Source organism: Pezoporus wallicus, unplaced genomic scaffold (assembly GCF_028554395.1).
Source record: "Pezoporus wallicus isolate ANWC-B61680 ecotype Strahan unplaced genomic scaffold, APGP_CSIRO_Pwel_v1 contig_13766, whole genome shotgun sequence".
NCBI classification, from domain to species: domain Eukaryota; kingdom Metazoa; phylum Chordata; class Aves; order Psittaciformes; family Psittacidae; genus Pezoporus; species Pezoporus wallicus.
Genome location: NW_026635291.1, coordinates 1,312,413 through 1,332,564, shown reverse-complemented (window position 1 = coordinate 1,332,564; position 20,152 = coordinate 1,312,413). Strand labels below are relative to the sequence as shown.

At 55.7% G+C, this 20,152-nt stretch overlaps 1 protein-coding gene and 1 long non-coding RNA gene across 2 annotated transcripts in view; both read right to left on the bottom strand.

Moving 5' to 3' along the window:
* AJAP1 (adherens junctions associated protein 1) overlaps positions 1-13,460 on the bottom strand; it is a 33,977-nt gene extending 20,517 nt beyond the window's left edge. Inside the window, exon 1 of the mRNA XM_057418340.1 lies at positions 13,191-13,460. Within this exon, the coding sequence (XP_057274323.1) occupies positions 13,191-13,219 (29 nt within the window). The 5' untranslated portion in view covers positions 13,220-13,460. The remainder of the gene's footprint in view (positions 1-13,190) is intronic.
* A 4,748-nt stretch (positions 13,461-18,208) lies between these two features.
* LOC130603606 (uncharacterized) lies at positions 18,209-19,368 on the bottom strand. Its single transcript, XR_008973227.1, has 2 exons — positions 19,120-19,368; positions 18,209-18,499 (listed from the first exon to the last, which is right to left on the bottom strand). It is a non-coding gene; the product is annotated as an uncharacterized LOC130603606 (long non-coding RNA).
* Positions 19,369-20,152: the final 784 nt, after the last annotated feature.

Here is a 20,152-nt window from a genome sequence, read left to right as displayed (position 1 = left end):
CAAAACGTGCATCTGCTTGACACAGGCATTCGTGCACTCCCTTCCGTGCATGAGCAAATGGAGCTAAAGGAGCTGACCTGGATACTCCCAGGCCCAGCCTTTTCCTGCTCAGAGGAGCTCTTGGCTTTTTTGTCCCTAATTGGGTGTTTTTTCAAAGCGTAACAGCACTTATTTTGGGGAGGAGAAAGGTGACGCAGGGGAAGAGCGCAGAAGGAGAAAGGGAAGAGCCAGAAACAGATAACAGAAACCAAAATAGTTCAGGCTGGGGGAGGAAGGGTTTCGAAGCTTCAAAAAAGCCAAACCACCCAAGAGATGATGGTGATGGCACGATTTTATGAACAGCAGTTGAACAAGGCACAGGAAGGTGCACCCAACCCAAACCTGGTGCTCACTAAATCCCAGCTACCACGTGGAAGCTTCCAAAAGCCAAACTGCTGGTACCCAGGAGGGGCAGCTCACAGGGAAAACTCTCTTTTCTCCCTTCTTCCCATTCCCTCCTGCCTGCTTGTGACATTCTCAAGCTGCAGCAACAGCAGCCCTGAGCCCATGGGGGTTTGGTCCTGTGCGGGACCTCCCCGAGCATCCCTGCGCTGCTCCCTGCAGCGTCAGAAGGACACGTGGGAAAACACAACGTACAATGCCCAGCCTCGCACATGGGTGTCCCTCACTCCTGGCATCACCCCCAGGCCAGAGCCTCTGCTGATGGTGGACACCCACAGCTCAGGGTGGGCAGCACCCCATCCCGCCCCAAGGATGGTGAGGGTTACCCTCAAGGGATGCTGGCCAAGCGGCTGTCACCCAAGGAGCATCTTCCTGGCCACCCCATCAGCCGGCACGGATCCAGAGAGCGGCTTTGGGACGGGAGCAGCGAGCCCAATTACCTCAGAGGAATTCTGCGTGGCATGCGATCTTCTGAGGGCTTTGCAACAACAGATAAGAGCAAGTGTCCTTCAGAATAAATAGCAGCGTGTAGGAGTTGCCGTTGTCTAGGCAACGCAGCGCGATGTGCTCGGCGCGGCGGCGGAGGGATGCGGCAGTGCCAGAGGCAGGACCACCCGGACCTCACCCCAACACCCCTCCCGCTGCCCTGGTCCCCATCAAAGTGGGTGGCAAGAGACACGTCCCCAAAGGCAGCCCAGAGAGTAGGGGTTGGAGGATGCATCAGGCAGGGCCATGATTACACCGCTCACTAAATCCTATGGAAATCAGGATTTTGGCTCTTCATGAACACAAACACAACCGTTTCTCCATCACAAAGAGACGAGGAGCATGGGCAACCTTCATGTTATTCCTTTTTCCACCTTGGAGGTGAATGGGAATGTTACCCCAGAACACTTCTCAAAGTCAAAGAAAAATTCAACAAAACTCTGAAATTGGGTTAAAAAGGAAATGAGCAGTGGAGGTACTTGAGAAGGTGAAATCCCTTCTTTGCCCTCCGCACCCAAAGCCTTTGCTCTCAAGAACCACAGATCCGCTCCCGCAGCGTGCTGGATGGAGGCAGCCGTGTTCTCATGCCGTAAGGGAAACACCTACAAATATTTACCTGTGCCTCCCGAGAAGTGCAAGAGCAGATTCCAGGGAAACTACTTGGCTAATTACAGGATCATGCTCATTAAGCACTCCAGGGTTCCAGAGCCCAACTGAGCCAATCTCCGCTTTAAAGGCGACGTTACCGGCACAAAGGTGTTTCAGAAGGAGCTGCCGCACCTTTCCCACCATTCCAGACATCTGCCCACAGGAAACCCCCTTCTCAAATCCTTTCAAGGGCTTTGAGGAGGAGGAAAGCTGGTGCTTAAGAGATTAATCTCAAGGAGGCTGGAGGACACGAGCTTCCCATGCTCTTTGCTGGTCAGAAGAGGCTGCTGGGAGACGTCCACATCCCGGACCGGCACAGTGATGCTGCGGCTCTTTCCACCAGCTCCATGTGCAGTCAGCTCCTTTCAACCAGGAAAGCTGGGATGACTGAATCCTTCCCACCCCAATGAAGCTCCAAACACAGCCAGAAGCCCTCAGGCAGCTTGAGAAGCACAACACCCACAAGAAATGCTTTGGCAATTAGTGATCTCAGATTATCTCCGTCCTGTGACGACCTTAAAAACATGGGAAGCAGTGGCCTGGGAAAGGCAGCCCTGGACCTGCATCCAAGCCCTGAACCCAAACCCACCGAATCCCTGGGTTCAGTAATCCATCCAAGCAATCAACCAGGATCATGGTCTCGGAGCATTCCTGACCAATGCAGAACACAACCCTCCGCAGGCTCCCTGGAGTGTGCAGCCTGGGGCAGCACCAGCACAAGGTGCCTATTTGTGTCCCTCTCATAAGGTACTTGTTTGCTCTCCAGCACCGGCCCCTTTCTCCCCGTGACTGTGGAGACACTTCACAGGCAGCGTTAAATGCAGAATAGGCTGATTTTTAATGCAGAATTATACAAATGGAGCCATTCTTCCATTTCACGCCTCCTGTTCGGTGATCTATCGGTATTGCACAGGGAATCAAGGTTACGTCCTTGTTGGGATGATTTATGAACCCGGAGCATTTCCCAGCTCCAAACACCGAGCAAGACAGAGGCAAAAATATTCCTGCGAATGCCCAGAGCACAAGCAGGAGCCGTGGCTGGAGGGATGGGGCGATGTGTGTTTGACCCAGGCAAGACACAGCAGGGAAGCAGGAGACACGCTCTAGGAAAGGCATCCTTGTCAGTAGGACAGGCAGTGTCCTACAAAGGCGTTCGGAACACGGCATGGTTTGAGTACGTGCAGGAACTCGCTGGCTTTGTATGGCAAGAGAATGAGGCCGCTGCATCCCAGCGGGTGACTTTCACGCTGGAGCGACGGGAAGAGGGAAAAGCTTCGGTGGCGGCGGTAGATACTTGGCCTGTGATTGTGAGTCCTCACCAAGACAGGGATGACAGAGCTGGGGCCACCGCAGCCGCTCTCCAGCCCTGCTTTGGTGCGTGAGGATCCCTGCAGTGCAGCCCCTGTCCTTTTACGTGACACCACCAGCCATCGCCATGGCAATAGAGCATTGGAGCATCACTGGTTCATGATGGGCTGGAACGGGACCCTCACGGGGCCAGGAGGAAGGAAGGCTGCAAGGGCATCATGGATGAGTGCCCAAAGGCATGTGGCAAATTGCACGAGACCCTACGGACCACCCCAATGGGGTGCACAGCACCCACTGCATCCCACTCTGCTCCCCTGGGTGCTGGCAGCAGAGGCACAGGACCACAGGAACCACAGACTCAAGCACCTCTCTCCTAAGTGATGTTTTGCTCTGGGACACACCACTCTGAACCCAGATCCAAAGGGAACTGGGGATTTACTGCTGACTGCACCATCCACAGCCACGACTTCTTCCAAGATCACTGTAAATTTGTGAAACTATGGCAGCCAAGCTGTCTACAGCTGGGATTGGGAATTAAGGCCCAAAAGCTGACACGCAGTAGCACCTAGGTAAATTAAATGTGCCACATCACTACCTATCTATATTACAGAACTGAGCTTCAGGATTACCTGCTAATAAAAATGATGCTTAAAACAAGTCCTAAGTTCCTTTGCTCTCCCCCTTCTCCCCGTAAGTAATTAAACTGACACCACTTCCCACAACGGAGGGGATGGGATTTATCACGGAGGGAAATCAGCAGAGGGTGAAATAGGCTGAATCCTCCCAGCCACGCTGCCACAAACAGCGCCTCTTTTCCTAGGAAAACAGGGCAGAAAGAGGTCACCGGGGCTGGGGAGCTGAGCATCCTCCCCAGGACGGAGATGCTGGGAGAGAGCAGCCAGATCCACCCCTGCCTGTGCCTGGGGAGCCGCATCCCATGGAGGAACAGGAGGCTGGAGGGCAGCCAAGGGGAGCCGCTTGCTTTTCTGCCTCTGTCTTGAGCTCAGCCAGCTGCAAATAAACAATTTTAACATGTGAATAGCCGTGAGTGTGGAGGCATAATTAATACCCAGCGGTACCGCCAATATGCTGATGCGGGAGGCGCAGCCCCTGCCAAAGCTGTCAGCCAAGGGCCCTGGCGCAGCAGAGCTGCTCTCGCCTGCCGGGCCTCTGTCCTTCGCCAGAGGCAAAGGGCAAGGCCCCAAAGGCAGCAGCCCAGGGATGATGCTGGAGCCCTCCGGCACGGGACCCCTCCGGTACATCCCACGCCACGGCCTTGCAGGGCAACGCAGGGAAGAGGAGAAAGGACAGAACAGATAGGGGTACACAGCACTGTGAAGGTAAAAGGCTTGCTTGATGTGCCCGGTCGCTGCTGAAGCCGAGCCAGCCTTTCACCCTGGGTTTCAAGTTCAGCTCCGTCATCAAAGGTTTAAAGGATGCCAACAGGACTGAGCACCACAGCAGTCCCAGGATGCGCACGGGCACCGGCATCCCGCATCCCTTGACCTGCTCTAAAAGGGCAGTGCCTCTGCTGCCGCGTGCTTCCCCCCTTCCCGCAGGATTGCTTCCGATGGAGTCTGAGGAGCGCTGGGGAGCCCGGCAGCCAGCAAGCGCCCTCAGCCACAGCCACGTCTCCGACACATCCCGGTGCAAAGCCGGCGCGCGGTGATTCACCGGCTGCGGCTCCGGCAGAAGGAGCTCCCTGCGGTCTGGCTCCCCTGGGAAGACCCCGCGGCTGCGGCTTCATCTGCCAGACGCCCTGAGCTGCCTGCACCCGCTGCCCGCGCAGTGCTGGGCGAGGAACCACCCCGAGCGCTTCCATGAAGGCGGCAGCTCCGTGGCGCGCCGGAGCGTGGCAAACACTGCGCGCATTTAGCGCGGCAGGGCCGGACACTGGGCACTTCATCCACCCGTCGGAAGGAACACTCGCCTTTTGTCCCGCCTGGATAAAGGGCGTTTGTGAGCGCTGCATTTCCAGCCCAAACCTGCACCTGCCGCCGGCTTCTCCCACTCGTCCCCGTGTCCCCTTCCCCCCCCCCCCCCCCGAAGTCCGCATTGGGCATCAGGCAGCGGCAAGAGCTCTGGTTCAGACAGAACTTGCTGGGAAGTTCGTCTCGGATTTCCAAACCCATCTAAAATCTTGTTGGATAATCACAGCATCAAGCTCCATTCTTGGTGATAATCCCATAAACCTAAGGAAATTAAGGGGTTTTACCCTTATTTTAGCTTCTGTCCAAACCTCCTCCTGTATTGCACCACCTCATGCACATCCTTGCCAGTCTTCACTCACTAACATCATCCTGGAAGCACATGGGACACGCTCCCATCACCACAAGAGCAGGGAACGCTTCCTGCTTTTACCAGGACACTAAAAGCCAGTCTGCTGAAGGGAAGGAACAGGGACAGATGCACAAGAGCACTAAGCCCAGGAGCTTGGAGATCAGCCCTAATGCCACACAGAGTAACTAAGGTTTGGTTTAGTGGCTCCCTGACACGGATACAGGCTCAAGGGAGGACGGCGCGGTTCCGCTTGGCACAAAGGAGCTGCTCATTCCCCCGATTTGCTTGGGGATTTTCTTCCCTTACCACACATTACCCCTGTATAACTCATGGGCAAAGCAGGCTTCTGCAGGATGCTCAGGCCTCCTCCTTGGCCAAAGCATCCTACAAGGATGCAAAGCCGAAGCACTGCGGAGCAGGACGGCAGGAAAGGGGCTCTCCCTGCCTGAGGGATGAAGGCCAGGACTGTGATAATCCTGACCCCAGCCTGGAGCACGAGCCTTACAAAGGGTTCTTCTCCTCTGAAGCCTGTATCAGGAAGGCGCAGTGATTTCAAGAGGCAGTGATTTCAGCCCAGCTCTCTGGCTCTGGAGGGACCTACAGAGAGGAAAGCCATGGTGCAAGGTACCGCTTCCACCACCCTTTCCCACCACCGCTTCACTGGTAAATACACCCAGCACTTATCTTATTTCCTAAATTGATGTGCTCAAGCGTGTCATTACAGCACACACAGGAAACGCTTTGATCTAGGAACCTAAGACCGGTTAGCGCGGTACAGCTAAAGCAACAGCTTAACGAGCTTTAAATCCAAGTAATTAAACAAGGTCCATTGTATTGCTGGAACACAGCGCGGAGCATTGCAGGAGCCACACGCCAGGGTCCACCAATGCCCACCAACATCAATGAGAGGTACCACAGACTATGGGAACATCTTCCAATGGGGTTTTTAAGGGTGATCTCCTGAAGGATCCAATTTCACAGCAGTGAAGACAAGCACTGACCCCACTGGAAGCCCTGGGAAATCTGACCGAGGCACTCCCCTACTAAAGCTGCTCTCCATTCCCACCAAGATCCCAACCTGGCTTTCTCCTGGGAAGTCCCCAGTGGCCCCGGCAGCCTGGGATGCAGAGGCCGCCCTGAAACCTCAGCAGCCATCCCAGGGAACGAAGACAGGGAGAGCACAAAGGGTTTCAAAAGCTCCAGAAACTCCTACAGAAGTGGAGGAGAAGAGAGAAACAAAGCTTCTAAAAGCAGACAGGGGGACAGATGGCTTTGATGGAGCAAGAAATACAATAAGAAGATAGAAGCAGCAGAGCACTCACTGAAAGTGTGAAACATCAATAGGAAAACCTGGAGGAAGCCAAAGCGGAGAGCTGGGGCATGAGGGAGGGGAGCACAGGGCCCAGCCGAGGCTCCGGTGCAGCAGGGGTGCTCCCAAGGCTCTGGCTGCACTGGGAGGCTCTGCCCAGCCCCACAGCAGGACATCCCACTGCTGGCCAAGTCTCACAGCGTGACACACTCCACATGGAAAAGAGAATGGCCCAAAAAGATGGAGAAAAAGCCAAAGCAAAATAGAAAGCAAAGGCAGCGAGCACAAAATCCGGGGCAAAGACTCTTGATCCTTCCATACAGAGGTTTAAATCCCCTTTTAGCACAGAACAATCTTCTTTCCCACAGAGGAGAGCAGTTCTCCCTGCCATGGCCACCTCACCATGCAAACAGCATCCAGGCAGCTCGCGGGAGCGAAATCCCATCGGATCGAGGTGCAGGTGAGTCAAACAGAGACCACAGTGCTGTTTGTGGGGCACACATCCTCTGAAGCCTAATTGCCAGTGAGTCAGGTATCGCTGTGCTTTGCATTCATTACAAAAACATCCCTGTTGCAGGAGAGATTAAACTTTCCCGAGTGCTATCTCCAGAGGAGAGATGGAATTCTCTGCCAGGCAGAGCTCCCGCAGCCCTTTCTGCCTCCTGCAAGCCTCTGTGGGTTATTGCATCTCTCCTTCCTGCATACACCCCTGTGCTGGGTCCCCGTGCTAGCAGGGTGAAAGGGAAGAACATGGAATTGCATCCCTTCCTGCTGGATGCCTGAACAGAACACCCCCAAGGAGCTGCCCATAAGAAACCATTCCATCCTCATCGGTCAAAATTAGCAAAATTGATTTTGCCAGAGAATATGTCACTTCGATGGGAACCCAGAGTTCTTCACGTTGGAGGACGCTAAAGGAGCAGAGAGCCTTTTATGAAGCCAAGAAACAAGAAGATGAGTAACTCATCCTTCCCGGAGAAAGCTTCATAAGGAAACCCATGAAAGGCAACTGCTTGTAGAAAATGGGTTTATTCTGCTCAGGAGCTCTTTCTAAAACAACACTTGCCAGCATCTGACACGGCAACGCTGCCCTGTGTAACACCCAGCTGAGCTTTGGGGCTGCTGGGCAGAGGAAGGGAGCGACCACGACCCCAGCAACTGAAGCGCATGCCCTAATCCATGCCAATTAACTGGCGCTCCATCACTCGAGGCCTGCAGACGGAGGCAGAGATGGGAGCAGGGCCGGGTCACGCACAGGGCTCCAGCAATTAGAGGAACGTGTCCCTAAGGAAGCCGCCGGCTCGGCTCGCCAGGCAGGCGAATCCCAGGGGATCCCCCGTGCTTCCCCCGACCTTGCCGTGGCTTCAACCTGAGTGACACGCAGTCAAGTGGTGACATCAATTAGTGCCGCTGGCTCTTAAGGGAGCCTTCAAATGCCGTCTGCGAGCAGCCAGCCCTCAGCCCTCCTACGCCCAGCCACAAGAGCCTCGCGCTGTTGCTAAGCCAGAATCACGCTGCCACGATTCCTATTTATAGGGCCATAAGGCATGGCTGGAGCCGTGGAAGTCCTCCTGCACACCCCGGGAGGCTGCACAATGGGAGGCATCGCCAAAGCCACGCATGGATGGGAGGCACCGATCCCAATGAGGCTGTAGATGAACTCCACACAACCACATTCCTGCAGCGCAGCGCAGCTCTGGCAGTGTCCCCAGGCACACGGTCACTCCTGGTCACTCCTTGCCATGGGTCCGTCTGCCAGCACATCCCCATCCCTGCACTTCCTGTATATTAGGGGACACACATCCCAATAGACTCCATTTTTTCCGCCTCCAGGGTCTAGACTTGGATTTCTCTTGCTGGAAGCACGTCACTGCTCCCAGCTACATGCTGTCCTCAAAGCAGCTTCTACTCAACCTTTACTGGGAAGCCAGCAGAGGAAGAGCTTCACTGCGCCCACCTCACCACTTGGCCACAGCCAAGTCTCATCCCATGGATGCTTCGCCCAGGGCTTGGAACAGGGATTCTGCCTTTCCTTGCTGCCAGCCAACTTCTTCAGTAGGAACTGGCGAGCAGCTTTCGCTGCCCACTCCTGTGAGACACAGCTCCAGGGGATGATGCTGCCCACCACAGCACCGAGCAGGATAGGGCAGTGCCGGCAGCATCACTCATGGGGACACACCAGCAGCCAGGGCAGGATGGACCCGGTGCCACTGGGAATGCCACAGTGCTGCCAGGAACACAAAGCTGCCGAGAGAGACCAACAAAACCCGTCGCATGTCAAAGTACATCTCCTGCCTACACATCATTCCTAAGTCACAATGAGACATTCGCAGATCAGAGTTGAAAATGAACACTTTATGAATGACAAGTTTTATTTTTTCATGTACCTGGGGCTTTTTTCTGAAGTCTATTGAATTATTCCAGCACAGCCAACAAAGGCGGAGGCTGGGGAAGCTTTTTACAGTGAATTCTGGTGGGGCGCTGGCCCAGAGGCAGTCGGTAGTCTTGGATGGGAAACCAACTCGAAGGCTGGGGAAGCACGACCCACTGCTCTGCTGGGAAGGACCTCAGTGTCCTCGTCCCTGCTTATTTCCACACAACGGCTCATCCACCTCCATCCAGGCTGGATTTCTCCTCCTTCCCCTGCTGTTGATTGGTACTGGAGAGGCCGAGTCGCTTGGTGGCGAGGAGAGGACACATCCTCCTCCACTTGGGGGTACCACTGCAGGTCTCCATAGTGCTCCATGAGCATTGCACCCTGCGACCCCAGGCGAGAGCTTCACTGCAGCATCACTGGTCCTGCCATGGGTGGCGTGGGTGATTCACCCCAGCTTGGGCAAGAAGCACTGGAAAGAGCTGAAGCCTCACCAGAAACACCCATGGTCCTCACTGCATGGCTCCAGGCGAAGGCATCCAGCACGATGCTGGAAGGAGGCTTTAGAACAGCTTCTTCTTGCAGAGCTACTGGGGCCATGGGGAGAAACTGATGAACCCGGAAAGCAGCAGCGACTCAGTGGCAGACAAAACCTCATTTCACGAGGAATCCTCATAAAACCAAATTAATGTTGAAGGATGAAGGCAGGTAAACCTCCCACAGTTAAGTTCAGGCCACAGAGACTCAGTTTAAATCTCCCAGCAGTTCTGATTTAATCAATGCATTTCAAAGTGAAATTAGATGAAGTACATCTCCATCACGGGAAATTATGTAAGCTATCAAAGTCTGTAGGTGCAGGTCCTGGTAAGCGCCACAGGAAATATTCATAACAACTCAGATTCCATTTTTAAGGAGGCAGTTCAGGTCCAGAGTTTGATATTATTCCAGTGGAAAAAAAAAATCACTCCTATGAAAACCACGTCCCCAAGGTGAAGAAAGGCCAGAACAGCAGCTTCGGGAGCATCCCCAAGAAGACTCATCGGGTCACCCTCTCCCTGCAGTACCATCCAAGGAAGGAGGAAGGAAAAACCCTGTGTTTTAAATGAGGGGGCAAAAGTGCTAATGAGGCCACTGCATCCTCCCTGCTGATCCCACCCGACACACTCAGCTTCCAGGAGTTATCCTGCTGGAATAGTTTTGGTCTCAAACCCAAACTGCCGTAACCCACCTCAGCATCACCAGTCCTTAATGGGAATAACGAGTACTGCGACCTGGAGCGGAGCGGCTCCGCATATTGATTCCCGTAATCTTTCCTTGCAGCCCTGCTCCAGTTCGCTGTGTTTCCAGGCTCAGGCATGCATACATTTCCATAATGAACCTCAGACCTGTCGGGAGTCCCGTGGATTATTCACACCCCGTGGAGCTGTTGTGCAGAGCCGCTCACATCCACACAGACACCACTGCCAATGAGCCGTGCTGGGAAACCTCCCGGCTCAACCTGGGCGAGGAGAGGCAGGCAGGAGGTTATCGGGACACCTGGGGAGCTCCTCTCTCCCTCCCTGTGGCTCTCCTCAGCGGGCTGGGCCTTGAGGCCACAGCAGCATCTCCCTTTCAACTGATGAGAAAGCAAACCCAGGCTGTGGTGCTGCGGTGCATGGGGCAGACAGGCGGCAGCTCCCCCATCCCATGACACAGAGCAGCCCCTGAAGCACCCCAGTAGAGCAGCAGCTCCATGACCACGGGGCATTCCACCCGTCACCCCACTGAGGCACCACCAATGCAAGGCGACAGCCCTGGTGTTATCACAACGATAGTTCATGCTCTGGGGAAGAGGATGCTCGAGCCCCACGCGATCCCGCTGCCTCATCTGTGGAACTGCTGCCGGTCGGGAAGGATGAACCGCTGCATAAAAGCGCAGTTTATTGGAGCATTATCGTGGCTGTTAAGTATCATAGCCGGTGACACCAGCCGCACTTCGGTGGCAATCAATTCACCTGAGAGCAGCCAGCTCAGCCCCTGCGTGGATGCAGGATGAGTAAGGACTCCTCAGTGGAGGCCATTAACTCCCACTGCTTACTGCTCTCATTACTTTCCAGACTGCAAGGCTTGCATCTTTGACGAGCGGCTGAATCTACATTTGACAGCGTGAACTTGATGAGTGAAATTCATGGAAAATGTTTGCTTTGGCAGGATCTACAAGGCCCATAAAGTTTCCTCGGTGCCAACGCGCAGGGATGTATGCTTTTAACGAGCGGTTTTACACAAGCGGGAAGAAATTGCACATGGTGTTTTCACTCCTACTGCAAATCACTCCGGAGCTAAACGCTGTTAAAAATCGTGGCATATTGTTTAAAGTATTACATTCGGAGAGACGGAAGGGAAGTCCTCAGCCAGCGCTGGAAGCCAGGCAGACAGCACGCTGCAGAAAGCTGCCATGCCCTGCCAGGCAGGCACAGGCACTGACGCAGACGCATGCACGCACATACATGTTGGTGCACACGCGGGGAGCCACGGTCACTGCTGTCCCCCCCCCCAAATGACAAACCCAAGCCCCACGGTGCCCATGCTCAGGACCGGGCAGCACTGAGCTGCTCCATGCAGGACCAAGGGCAGGGTGGCTTTGGGTCCGCAGGTCTCACCCTCCACAGAGCAAGAGCAAGGCTGGCCCCAAGGTCAGGCAGCTCCTGCTGCCCCAGGGAGAAAGAACCCGGCTTGACTGGAGCGGTACGGTACCATCAGTAGCTCTGGGCACAGCCTGTGCAGGGTGGAATGGGCGCTGGAAGGATCTGCTGCTTCTCTGGGAGCGATCTTTCTAGCAGTCTTGAAGAAAATGAGGGGAAATGACATGGGAAATGTCAGAAATAAAGCCAGAAGCAATTAAGAGCGAAGCGAGAGCAGCTGGCAAGGTTAGCAGTAAAGTTACCTCTTATTAAAAATAAAACATGGAGGGGCTGGAAGCCGAGGAGGTGGCAGAGGACGGCCTGGCACTGGGAATCCAGGGTACACAGCAAAGAAATTCACAAGGCAAAACCAAGGAGAGAAGCGACCGAGAGGCTCCTGCTCTCATTGCTAAACTCTTTGCAAAATAAGAAAGCAGAGGGCATCCATCCTCTGCCTCCAAGATCGGAGCCTCGGGAACCAGCCCTCCAGCTCCACCGCCTTTTCAGACATCCAAAATCAAACCACCTCGGGTGCCTTCCCTAGGAGCAATCCCTAAGGTCACTACATCACCGCAGACTCCCAGGAGACTCTGTCCTTCCCACACACAGCAGTGCATCCCCGGCAGACGGACGGACGGATGACTCTGGGAAGGTGCTCGCCTCCCCGGGCTGCCATCGGATGGGGATACAGGGAACTGGGTTACCACGAGCCTCTGGAATACTGTGCACGGCACACGCGAGTGTGAAACAAAAGCCGAGGGCTCCTCGGCACACACAAAACCTCAGTTCAAGTTTCACCCTCCCGGACGCCAGCCAAAGCCCAGGCAGAGGGACAAAGCCTCCGGCAGCTCCCAAGGGCGATGGACAAAGGCCTCTAAGCAGCATCCGCGGCAATGGGGGGGCCCTGCCTGCCTCACCCCCCACACCCCAAAGCCGCAGCCATATTGGGCTCCTCTAGTTGCTGCGTGGGGTAGGGCTGGGGGGAGGGGGTCGCAGCCCCCCACTCACCCAGCAGCCATCCGGGGAGCCAAGTCCTGCTCCCTGTGGAGCAGCCGCAGATCCCGGTGGGAGCGGGGCTGCTGCGTGGGAACCGTCGAGCAGTGAGACCCCAACCCGCTGCCCCGCTCGAAGGGGGGAGGCTGGGGCAGGCTGTGGCCCCCTGCCCACATGAATCAGGGTTTCTTCAATACATGGTAATGGATGAGGTGGAGAAACGGATCGCGAATCTCACAGCAGCGGACTTTTCCTTACGGTCTCACTTGCCTAACCCGCCGCGCTGTACCTATGCGTGTCCCACCGGGACCGGCTCCATGCCCGGCGCTCCCGGGCTGCGGGGCCGTGCGGCCGGCGCTCTGCAGCCACCGGTTCCAGGGAAATAACAAGATTTGGGCTCAAGATGACTTCGCAGCGGTAATGAAAACGTGTTACGTAACACTTTGACTCCCTCTCCCCTGCTCCGCAATTCTCGATTAATCTCCCCAACAACGCAGCCATCCCCTCCGCCCGCCGCCGAACGGGGCGGCCCCGACACCGTGCCCGGAGCGGGACCGCCCGTGCCGAGCCGCCCCGCTCTCAGCCCGCAGCCGCTCCGGCAAGTTGGGGCTGGAACTCCGCGACCGCTCCCCGAGCGCGGCCGCGCAGCCGGAGCCCCCCCCCAAACCCCGCTCCGCGCCCCGGCCCCTACCTGCTTCCCGAGAGCCGTCGCATCCACATCGTCACGTCTCCCGGCCGGCCCGGCGGGGCTCACCGCCTCAGCTCTCCATCCGGGCGCGCCGCCCCGCGCCCGCGGCAGCGCTCAGCGGCGGGGCAGGCGGCGGGGCCGCGGCGGGCATCGCCCGGGGGCCTCAAGGCGCGGGAGGACGAGGCCGGCGCTCTGCGGCCCCGGACCCTCCCTCCTTCCCTCCGCTCAGCACCGCCGGGGCAGCTGCGCGCCCGCGGAGGCTCCGCGCCCCATGCGCGGCGGGCTCGGCTCCTGGGCTCGGCGCGCCCGCGCCTGTGCGCGCACCCGCGGGGCGGGGGCCGCGGCTCGGGGAAGTTGCGCGGGGAGGAGGCGGGGGCGGAGCGCGGCCCCTTCGCGCCGCGGCGGGGCGGGGACGGGACCGGGACCGGGACCCGCGGAGGCAGCGGGCAGCGACCCCGCAGCGCGGCCCCCGGCGCTGGCCCCGCGGGGAGCGGCCGTTCCCTCCGCAGGACCCGGCGTCGGCCACGAACTCCCCTTCGGCCGCGCGGCGGAGCGCTCCTTCCTCTCCTCCTCTTCGTCTCCCTCCAGCCGAGCCCCGCGGAGTTGCGCGCGTTGGCCGGGCCCGGTCCGTGTCCCCGCGGGCGCGGTTCCTCCAGCGCCGCGCTGCCGGCGATCGCTCGGGAAAGGGTCCGCGTGTTCGGTGCGGGCGGAGCTGGGGCTGCCCCGCACCTCGGCACCCGCCGCCCGGGCTGCGGCGAGCTCCACCCGCCGGCCGAGCGAGCAGGCGCGGCTCCGAGCCGCCGCCGTCCCGCTCCCCGAGCCTCGTCCTCCCGCGGAGCCCGGCGCAAAGTTCGTGTCTTTGTGCTCCGCGCTCGCTCAGCGCCATGGGAGCACAGAGGGGACGAGCGAACGTCTGGGGAAGGCTTCGGCTGGTTTAGGAGGGGTTTCATCAGAGCCCCATGCGGTCTCCCTCTTTCCGGGGGTGCTGCCTTGGTTAAGAAGCTAAATTGTTCCTGTAGCTGATGTATGGAAAGGCAAGTGTCTCTCTTGAACAGACAAGCCTCTCTGGATGGTTTCTGTGCGGGTGCTGCAATAAAATAAGGTTTTGTGTGAATTTGGGGACGGATTCTTTGTAGCTGCTCCTGGAGCAGGGAACGGAACGCGGTCTGCAGAGCCAGCCCTGCCCAGGGTCAGCCGGCAGCATTCCCACCACCGCGGCTCGCTGCCTTCAAAGCAGGCACGCCAAAAAGCAGGACTCGAGTAGAAACGAGTACCCCTCCGCTGCCTTTCTGAGTCGCTGGCTCTTTCCTGCCTCCGTATGAACTTACTCTAGAAGCAGAAGGAGCCTCCTTCGCACAAGGCAGCGATGAGAGGTCACCATTGTCCCTCTGAGCCTCACAGGTCCCTGCTCCCTGTGTGTGCTCCCGGTAGATGGGCTCCAGCTGCCACTAGAAGTGCTGTAGTCCAGCTTCCAAACCCCCGCGTTTCCTGGAGCTGGATTCCTGGTCAGAAGGAATCTGCTCTGGGAAGGATGAAATCTCAGGGGTTGGTCTGAAGGACAGCTCACACCATGAGATGTCAACCACTGGGCAGACAAACCTCTGCCCAGGCCCAAGCAGAGCCAGGGCTACAACGGTATCCTAAACAATGGCCAGGCCGAGCTTGGGTTTTCCCTAAGTGCGCTTCTAACCTGCTGGGGCAGGTTGGGGATGGTTCCACTGGAGCCACCTGTGAATCCCAGTCTGCAGCGCTGGTGATGGTCCTCCTCAGAATGAAGGCGCTTACACAGCTCAGCTCCGACCAGAGAGAGCCACCAGCCCAAGGGGTGTCCATCACATGCAAACCCATGGCTGTATGCGTGTTCTGCTGCACACGTGTTACGCTGCACGTGTGTTCAGCTGTACCCATGTTCACAGCTGCAGATTACAACAGCTTCAGCAAAATGCATATCAAAGCACGACACTCACCTGGATGCAGTCGTTCCGGGGGCTGGATGTGACTTGAAAGTGAAAGCGACTTGAAAGGGAAAGCTCGGCTTTGCTACAAGCCCACTGACTTTATCATCCATTAAACCCGGCTAACGAACATGAAAGATCTTCAGAGAGAAGAAGGGAAGAGCGCGCAATTGTCAGTCTCACAAGAGGCTGTTCTGGAGCCTGAGAGATACTGGGATGCAGTTAAGTAGAAGACAATCAATTAAGGCTTAAATAAACCCAAACGAGCAAACGTTAATGAGAGCTATCTTGTATCTGAAACAAATCCTCTTAACTCAGCCCCACTTAAAAAAAGTATTGTTTCCCTGTTCATGCTGAATGCATAGAGCCAATGTGGGGATAGGCACTGCGGGATGCGTCCTGTGGTCCAGGGAGTTCTGATGTCCAGCAGCACAGACTGAACTTGAGAAAGTGGGGCTGGAAGCCAACAGGACACTTTACTTGTGCTCATTCAGCTATAAACATCTGCTAGACCTCTACAGGTATCAGTAAGACAAGCAAACACTGATTGAAAGGCACTATGCCATGGCCATCAGCTTTGCCCTGGCCCTGGGGCTCTTCTGGAGCTTGAATCATCACCATCCAGAAGCTCACAGACTACTCCTGAACCAGGAAAATAAGAGAGCTCAAAGGGGAGTTTGAGGCTTTCAACAGTACCAAAGCAAGTGTGCATGCAAAGCTTTTGTACATAGGCTGTTCTTTGGGTTTGGGGCTGGTCTGAGGCACTTGGAGCAAAGACCTCGTTGGAAAGGAGATGATACTCGGACAGAGTGTGTGAGCCGTGTTCCTGCTGCCCTCTGGAGAGCCTTGCTGCCTGCCCACCGCCTGCACTCGCTTCTGCACCCTCATAAAATAGCCAGCACCCCATTTTTAGTGGCCTTTTGTCAGGCAGAGCAAAGCCAAGGGGCCGTCACGGTCCCTTTCTCTGCCTCATGTTCCCATCAGCAGAGCCGGCGATGGAGCAGCCCGCTGCCGAGCAGGAACTGAGAATTATCCCCCCCCCCTTGAAGTGGGAGGGAAGGAAGTCATTAGCAAACTCATTTGTCGAACTTGTTCTCCTCAGAGTCATCTCTCCACGAGAGTCAAGTTCCTGGCGCCGGTGCCCAGCTGGAAGCGCTGCACGGAGCTGGCTGCTGTGGTGCAGGTCACAGATGCTCGCACAGCCCCAGAGCGGGAAGAGGGGAGGGGTTTTCCCTGTGATCCCAACTGCACTTCCCGGTTTCCCCATACCATTATAACCCACCCACCATGAGCATGAATAGGAGTGGGCGCCCCAAGGGGGCTGCTGGCTGCGGTGGGTGCCCATGGTCGGCTGCGCTTCACCCATCATGATTTCGAGGCAAAATCTGTTAATTTGCTTCTGAGAGGAAAGAAAGATGCTGCCTCGGCTACACTTGCCAAGGAGGAGTGAAAAGCGTCCCTTCAATAGACATAGGTTGTCATTACCCATTTTCCTTTCATAAGATAGAAGCAGGAGTGTTACATAGAGCTTGCGAAGAAGAAAGGAGTATAATGCAATTTCCACCTCCTTGTAAGAACATACTTCGGGTTTTCAGACCACTGCTGACAGGGAACAGGATTTGGGAAAGCACTGAGCAGGTTTTGTACCCTGAGAAGCTCTTAGAGGACTCTGAGACTCGTCTTCACTGAAGAAAGCCCCCCCTCTAATGGTCTCAAGGGGATTGTATAGCGAGGCAGAGCTGGTCAGCGGGGAGCTGGATGGGGGCTGAGGAGAGGTGACAAAGCTGTATTTACCCGGTACCAACAACCAGCAAAGGCAGCGGGGGAGCTGTCACCCTGAAGCCAGCATCTTGTATAGTATTTGTCTGGCTAGGCTGCTCTCATGCAGTTTCTTCTTTTTTTAAGCTAAACATTGCTAATCAGCTTCTTCAAGCTCCAACATATGTCCTATAAATATCCCTTGTGGAAGCAAAATCTGTCTCATATGTGTTTGCAAGACAAAAGGAAAAATTAGAAAGCATGAAGCCCTGACTTAGCAGCCCAGCAGCTTAACTAAGCTGGAGCCACAGAGCTTAATGAGAGAGGGAAGAAGTGCCTGACTTGGCTATGCCCTTGATACAGCCTCAGGGCATGCAAAGCCTCAGGAGCCTCAGTCCCCAACTGACATAGAGTTTACCTGAACTCAAGTGCTCGTTATCACCTCTTGCATCCCCCAGCTCTGAGGTACATTTAGCTCTGATGGACACACGGCTCCTGCCCACCCTTGTCCCTCTGCTCCACTGCAGAGGCTGGGGCCAAAAGCAAGCGCCTGAGAAACAGAGCTTGCAGGAGGCTGGAAATGGCACTTTGCAGCCCCAGAGGCACCTGCTTTGGGTAAGGGTGCTGTGGAATCTCTGGCATTCTTGGAAAGGTGCTGCCACTTCAGCAGTGCCATGGTTTCCCCAGGTTCACATCTCGCCGCTGCAAGGGGAACCAAGGTGGCTCCATTCCCAGGGGCTGGGAGGTATCAGCAGCGTGGAGATGTGGAACTAAAGCAGAGATCTCCTCTGCCTGTGCTGCTATAGGCTGCAGTGCTTCACGCTGCTCCCCATGGGGAAAGGAAAGATAACCCAGCCCTGGCTTGCAAATGGGGGTATGGGAAACAAGCGTGATGAGAAAGACACCACTTAGAGGTGTATTTTCTTCTTGAACCTCTGCAGGAGCAGGGGTTCAAGCTATGGCAGCAGTTTGAGGGCCCGGGGGACACAAGGTGCAGTCAGGGCAATAGCAGAGATTATTTCAATTTTGCTAACTTCAAGTTCCCAGTAACCTCATGGCAACTACATCCTGATTTAAAACCATGGCCCCGGCAGAGGCAGCCGGCGTTAGCAAACCCAGGCATGGCAAAGCTGGGAAGCACAGCTACTGGCTGCCGTTTCCCCAGGCTTTTCCAGCTCTCCATTGCTGGTACAGAAGGATAGCACTTGGATTCATCAGCAGTCCGTGCCTCTTCATGCCCCCGATCGTCTCTAGCAGGGCTGTTATAGATTCCCTTTGCTCTGGCTGTCTCATCAATCTCAGAGACGCTGACACTTTGGCGCGGTTTAATTTTGCGAATCTGAGGAATGAGCAGGCCAATTTAGTTCACATTTAATGCGTTTGTGTTCACACGTTGGAAAGCCTTTTTTTCTTCCTTGCTCTTTGCCTAAGGCCCTTATTATCTGTGGGTGCTATTTATCAACGCACAGCAGGTACATTACTGTAAGGTCTCTTCCATAAGTGATACGAAATAATCACTCCTGTTCCTCATCTCCTCAGTAGAAAAGCGATCCTGACTCCTGCATGTCAGTATTCCGGAGCCGCAGCAGTTCTCTATTACTGCAGGAGAAGTGATTGAACTCAATCTGCTTTCCTTCTAAATGGCAATAGTTTTATAAAACAAAAAGGAGGAGGAGGTAGAGCATTCCTCTTCCGCTCCAGGGCTGCACCATGGGGCTGGGAAAGCTTTCAGCAAGCCAGAGACACTGGGAATCCCAGACTGGTTTGTGTTGGAAGGAACCATAAAGCTCATCCAGCTCCAACCCCTGCCACAGGCAGGGACACCTTACACTAGAGCAGCTTGCTCCAAGCCCCTGTGTCCAACCTGGCCTTGGAAGTGCTCATTGAGGGCAGATAACTTCCAGTTTGCTCCCAAGGCACATGAGATGAAGGAGAAGTCTTTAATAACAGCTCATGCCTCTAAAAAAAACCAGTTCTCCTCCTCCTCTGCATGTGCCTAACAGCTCCTCACCCCCCTCCTGTCTGGCTTCAGGGAAGGGATGCACAAACCCTTTGTGCCGTTTTAATTCATAGACTCATACAATGGTAATTAAATGCTTGTTGAAGTGTCTTGAGGTGTCTGCAAACCTCTAAGGCACTATGGAAAGTGCATTTCCCACTGAAGTTACAGAGGGAGATGCAGAGGACCCAGGAGATGCAGAGGAGCAATAAACAGCAACCTGAGTGCTGGCTTTGTGGGACCCATGGGAAGAGCCGGAGCCCAAGCTCTGGAGCATCTCTGCATCACTTGTGCCCTTGGAGCGATGGCCCCTGCAGAGCAAAGGGGATGATTTAATGGGCTGCCTTTCCTTGAGCACCAGGAATGGGGGTTTTGTTTGCCTTTCTCCTCCCCCAGGGACTGAGGATTAATATTACCTTCCCATTAATTTATATGAGGACATTTCCAAATAGTAAACTGCCAATAAATTAGTAATGCTGATCTATAAAAGGAAAAATATGGTGTGTTGCGAGTTTATAGCCCTGTGGAAAAGACATTAAGCAGAGGAGTCCGCATCACCGAGCGCTCCGAGAATGGGGGGCTGGATACCAGCCCCAGTGCATCATGTCTATTGGTAGCAGGGCTCACCTTGGCTGCAGGGGCATTCAGCATCCTCACCTCCGCCCGGGGTAAAACCTTATCATAGACTGATCCTGCCTTTGTCTCTTATGAAACTCTTGCAGAAACAGGCTCCTGAGCGGGTCCTGGGTGACGTGGGGCTGCGGGATTCCCAGCCTTGGATTGAACTCGTAAATGCTGCGGCTCCTTCCCTGCCCCGGGGGAGCACCAGGACCGGTTTGTGCACACGCACAGGCTCTCCCTGTAACCGCCGCTGTAAAGGTAAGTGGAGCTGATTGATCATTTTCCCACTGAAGAGACACGGAATGACACAAACAGGATTTGCCATCTGAGGCAGCGATGCGCCCCTGCTGCTCTCCCGCACAGCGAGTGCCTGTCGGGAGCTCCGGTCTCCCCCAGAAATACATGGGGCAAACAGAGGACGGGACCCTCGTTCCTTCCCCGTTTTCCTGTGTGTTTGATGCGTGACTCAGGACCCGCTCCTGGCTTGGCATCAGCACCACGGAGCATTCCCAGAGAGGCTTCTTCCACCGGGAGCAGCAAGGACGGGCGGGTTGGGTTTGGGATGCACCGCGGGATAGCCCTCATCCAGCACATTCCCTTCTCCAGCTTATCCCCTCCCCAGCCGAGAGGCG